This window comes from Macadamia integrifolia, chromosome 8 (genome assembly GCF_013358625.1).
Source record: "Macadamia integrifolia cultivar HAES 741 chromosome 8, SCU_Mint_v3, whole genome shotgun sequence".
NCBI lineage: Eukaryota > Viridiplantae > Streptophyta > Magnoliopsida > Proteales > Proteaceae > Macadamia > Macadamia integrifolia.
This window is the reverse complement of record NC_056564.1, coordinates 16040850-16046508: the sequence shown is the minus strand read 5'-3', so window position 1 is coordinate 16046508 and position 5659 is coordinate 16040850. Positions and strand designations below refer to the sequence as shown.

Genomic DNA, 5659 nt, shown 5'->3' with positions numbered 1-5659 from the left:
GGGGGGGTTGTTGTCGACTTGTCGTGAGAAAAGGATGATTGCCAATACAAAATGAGCATCAAATTATGGGCGCCATGTGATCCCAGTTGTTTTCCAAAAAAATATAAAACAGCTCCTCTTTTCAGGCGAATTTGGTTCCTCTGTTTATGCCCTCATTTTGTGCAGAGCTGTATCTGCTGTGAAAGGGCTGGAACAGCTTTTAAGTGCAAGTTGTACTAGGTTATTTTTCCATAGTATTTACGATTCTACTGAGATCCTTCTCCCACCCCTTGAAGGAGGCGGCTTGAACAGAATATCCAGATTGCATGTCAGGGTGATAAGAGTTCTTTTTGTTATTATTGCATTCTAACATCATTTATTTCTGGCTATTCATCAAGTTCTTTTTTTTTTTTAAATGAATGTAGTAAAGGCCAAGTAGTTGTTGTTGATGATGTGGTAAATTATTCATTGGAGCGACCCCATGCTGGATTTCCTCACTAAGCAAGAACCCAGGAACAATTTTCAATTTATTTTTTTTAACATTATTATGCTAAAAATAAATATGAAATTTTAGTGGGGTTCTATGGTTTTAATATTTCATATGTTATAGTTCATTAAATATGGTACTCTGGACCAGTAAAGTAATCAGCCATAAGGATCTCAATCTTTAGAGTGGTGGGCACAGGAAACAAAGAAAATAGTGCACTCAACCAATGCTTGCTGCTCCTAGTGGCTAGATTTTCTGTTCTTGTTGTTTTAATTAGATGGATGTAACTTTTAACCAAAAAAAAAAAAAATGTGAACTAATTATATTCAATCAAAACTCGACCATAATGCACACATCTTTCTGAAAGACACTTGCATGCATGTGCAGTAGATATCAAGGGTCTCACACTCAAATGCTTTAACACTTAATGGTGTATGCTGTATGGAATTGTGAACTCCATTTAGATTAGGTTTGAATTCATTGGCAACATTTTGACTTTGATTTCTACTTCTTCAAGGGTTGTATTTATTTATTTTTAGGTTTTTTAATTTAATTTAATTTAATTTTTTATAAAATGAGTGTCTTCAAAATGTTGATAATCCTTAAAATCCGCTGTGGATGCAAAAGGTGTGAAAAACTACCATAGTAAAGTGGTTTACCATTTTTCCGCTTTTTTCCCCTTAACACTGCTTGGCTATGTTTCAATCAATATTTGGACTTTCACTCATGGTTGAACTGAACATGGACTGATTTCTTCTGCAGAATGATCTGAAGGAGCTTTGGTCACTTTTGAATTTGCTCCTTCCAGAAGTTTTTGATAATCGCAAAGCATTCCATGATTGGTTCTCAAAGCCCTTTCAAAAGGATGTTCCTACACATGATGCAGAGGATGATTGGCTTGAGACTGAGAAGAAGGTGATCATTATCCACAGACTTCATCAAATTCTGGAGCCTTTTATGCTCAGACGCCGTGTCGAAGATGTGGAAGGGTCACTCCCACCCAAGGTATATTATTTTTACATTCCTAGGTAGTTAAAATGCTTGCGCACAGTTGATAACTAAATTTTGTCCCCAATCAGGTGTCCATTGTTTTGAGATGTAGAATGTCAGCTATTCAAGGTGCCATTTATGATTGGATTAAATCCACTGGCACTCTTCGGGTTGATCCTGAGGATGAGCTGCGGAGAATTCAAAAGAATCCACTTTACCAGGCAAAAACATACAAGACTCTCAACAATAGATGCATGGAGCTTCGCAAAACTTGCAATCATCCTTTGCTTAATTATCCATATTTTCAAGACTTCTCTAAGGACTTCCTTATTAGATCATGTGGGAAACTGTGGATACTCGACAGGATTCTTATAAAACTTCAAAGAACAGGACACCGGGTATTGCTATTTAGTACCATGACTAAGCTTCTTGATATATTGGAGGAGTATTTGCAATGGCGGCGGCTAGTCTATAGGCGAATTGATGGGACAACCTGCTTAGAAGACCGTGAATCAGCTATTGTAGACTTCAATAGTACTGATTCTGATTGTTTCATATTCTTGCTTAGTATCCGTGCTGCTGGACGAGGCCTAAATCTACAGTCTGCAGATACAGTTGTCATATATGATCCTGATCCGAATCCTAAAAATGAGGAACAAGCAGTGGCCAGGGCCCATCGTATTGGACAGAAGAGAGAGGTCAAAGTCATCTATATGGAAGCAGTTGTTGACAAAATCTCAAGCCATCAAAAAGAAGATGAATTACGGAGTGGAGGTGCAGTTGACTTAGAGGATGACCTTGCAGGTAAAGATCGATATATGGGATCCATTGAGAGCCTTATACGCAATAATATTCAGCAATATAAGATTGATATGGCAGATGAGGTCATAAATGCTGGCCGTTTTGATCAGAGGACAACACATGAAGAAAGACGCATGACTTTAGAGACATTATTGCATGATGAAGAGAGATATCAAGAAACAGTGCATGATGTCCCCTCCCTGCAGAAGGTTAATCGCATGATTGCTCGGAGTGAAGAAGAAGTTGAACTTTTTGATCAAATGGATGAGGAGCTGGATTGGACTGAGGAGATGAGAAGGTATGACCAGGTGCCTAAGTGGCTTCGAGCCAGCACCAAGGAAGTAAATGCTACAATTGCTAATTTATCTAAGAAGCCAACAAAGAACATTTTATCTGGCAGTGTGGTTGTGGAATCCGGTGAAACGGTTCCAGATTTGTCACCTGTTAAGACAGAGAGGAAAAGGGGGCGACCAAAGGGCTCATCAAATGGGAAAAAATTCACTAGTTACAGGGAGTTAGATGATGACGGGGAATTTTCTGAAGCAAGTTCAGAGGAGAGGAATGGATATTCCTTGCTTGAAGAGGAAGGAGAAATTGGGGAGTTTGAGGATGAAGAATGTAGCGGTGCTGTTGGTCCGCTGCTGGCTAATAAGGACCAATCAGAAGAGGATGGGCCTGCTTGTGATGGTGGTTACGAGTACCCTCGTGCTTCAGAAGGCACCAGAAATAATCATATATTTGAAGAAGCAGCTGGTTCCTCGGGATCATCCTCAGAGAGTCGAAGATTGACTCAGGTGGTGTCTCCTTCTATATCTTCCCAGAAGTTTGGATCTCTTTCTGCCTTGGATGCTCGGCCAGGTTCTCTTTCAAAAAGAATGGTATGCATTCTTCTTCATACATATTCCATATTATGTGTTGATGGGTTTGTTAGTTTTTTGCGTTCTTCTCAATTCCCTTCTGTTCAATATTTGGCAGCCAGAGGAACTAGAGGAAGGAGAAATTGCTGTGTCCGGTGACTCCCACATGGATATTCAACAATCTGGAAGTTGGACTCATGATCGTGATGATGGAGAAGATGAACAGGTTTTGCAACCAAAAATAAAGCGGAAACGAAGTATTCGTGTTCGGCCCAGACATACTTCGGAAAGGCTCGAAGAAAGGTCTAGCAGTGAAAAGCCTTTCTTGCAGCGTGGGAATTCATCTCAGTTGGTGTGTCCAGTGGAACATGACTATGAAGCACAATTAAGGACTAACCCTGAGGTTGAAACATGTGGAGAGCCTGCTGCTCTGAGGCAAGATCCCAGTGATTCAATTTCAAAAAAGAGGAATTTACCATCAAGGAGGGTTGCAAATTCTTCAAAACCACATGCTGTGGCGAAACCCAGCAGATTGAATTGCGTGGTAGGGCCTGCAGAGGATGCCACAGAACAATCTAGAGAAAGTTGGGATGGTAAATCTATGAACACAAGTGGGCCTGCTTGCTTTGGTGCAAAGATTTCTGATCTCACGCAAAGAAAGGTATGCATCTTTGATCTGGCTTCTCTATTTTGTTTGTGGGTGTACTAAATTTCATTTTTTCATAATTGTGAGAAAATGACATTTAAATGAAAGAATAGCTGGGTTAGTTCATCCTTAGAATAGCTGGTATAGTGCATTGTTATAAGCATCTCCTTGCATCCTCTATATAAGCTTGGATGGACCAAGCATGGGAGAAATCATGTTTCACATAAATTTGTAGATTAGGATGGTTGATATGTGGGGACAATTTGAGGTTTGAGTAGGACACCATGCTATTTCAGTGATTATTTATCATATGAAAGTTGCTATTTCTGGGGCTACTTATCCAACCCTGATTTGGTCTTTAGCTAGAATCAGCATATGTCCATGTCTGTGCCCGACCTGGTTCTGACCTGATCTGTCAGTGTCTGACCTGGTTTGTCCAGACTCCAGAAGCTTCATGTTTAATGCTTATTTAGCACAAAAAGAAATATTGTTTGTCATAAGTAAAAAAGTGAATGCTAGAACATGTTAGTATCAGGATTGAACTCACCTATTACTCTTACCTACTAAACTAATATTTGTTGTATACAATTTTTTTTTTTTGGATGAATATATATAAACTTATTATTTAGCATGTTTTAATATTTTTAATTCAGACAAAGCAGATCAATTCGTTCAAATTGCCAAACGTGGATTGGCCCAACCTGACCTAACTCACCAATAAATTTGGGCAAGGTATTATTGCCCACACCTGGATTTCAGGCTGCATATTCTTTTCTGGACCTGGCTTTACGAGTTTAAATTTTCTGAAATTTGCTCTGTAGATTAAGTGTTTACATCTGTGGATTCGATGCTTACCTAGTGAATTCTAGGTCAGGATTAGATGGATTCCTAGTTTGGGATTTAGCTGGATTCATAATGTATTTTCTTCTATCTTCTAACTATATTTCTATCTATCCTGCTAGCAAAGATTTAGGTCAGATCTAAACTACTACTACACCCTACGGTTGAGCTGTTCTTGCTCTTAATTTTGAGATTTTGTAACTACTTGTAAGATCTATTCTACTTTGTCAATTTGCATTCTGTTAGCTCCTATAACTTCGGTTCTCATTCTATTTAAACTTCTGTTCATGATTTCTGATTCTATTAACCGATTACTGCAGTACTGATTTAGTTTATTAGAATTCTTTTTAGCAGTTGAGTTTTTCTAGAACTCACAATCCAGTGGATAGATTCTGGTAAAATTCTGCTGACTTGTTCTGTTAGTAGAACAGATCCATTGATGAAAATTTGAACGCATTGTGATCTGTTTAACCTTAACTGCTGAGATTTCTCCGTTTCTAGCCTATGGTTCCTAACCCTGCAACCCTTGTTTTCTGGTCTTCTGTTATTCTGTTAAGAGATTAGAACCCCATTACTAGCAAAGTTGGGCTGTTTAAAAAGGAAGCCAGAAGCTTGTTGCTCAATGAACAATTCGCTTTTCTCCCCACTTATCTGACCTGGCAGGTGTGGCCTCTTCTATGAATCATTGCCTCTATCATCAAAATCAGTGAAGGTCATCTTGATTTAGAAAGAGTGGGGAGGATGTAGATGGCAGGATTGTTGACAGATGTGGAGGTTTTGTGGTCCTGTAGGTTTTTTTTTGCCTCTTGAAGAACATAGCATGGGAGTTGATATTAAAGACGGATATAATTAGATTAGAAGAAAAGATATGTAACTTCATTTTTAGTTGAATCCTTGTCAGAGAATTCTGTTACAGTGCCATCATTTGTGTAGGATATATATATATATATATATATAAATTTTATAGAAATGCTTGTAAAATTTTTTTTTTTAAGTTTTTTATTCGCATCTTGGCATGAGATTCCTTTTTTCCTGTCATGTAAATGCCCTTGCACATAC

General features: G+C 38.5%; 1 protein-coding gene across 1 annotated transcript in view; it reads left to right on the top strand.

Annotated features, from left to right (window-relative positions):
• The window catches only part of LOC122085719 (ATP-dependent helicase BRM-like), a 22905-nt gene that overhangs the window by 15357 nt on the left and 1889 nt on the right, over positions 1-5659 (top strand). Inside the window, exons 10-12 of the mRNA XM_042654239.1 lie at positions 1229-1471; positions 1546-3135; positions 3233-3775. Of these exons, the coding sequence (XP_042510173.1) occupies positions 1229-1471; positions 1546-3135; positions 3233-3775 (2376 nt within the window). The remainder of the gene's footprint in view (positions 1-1228; positions 1472-1545; positions 3136-3232; positions 3776-5659) is intronic.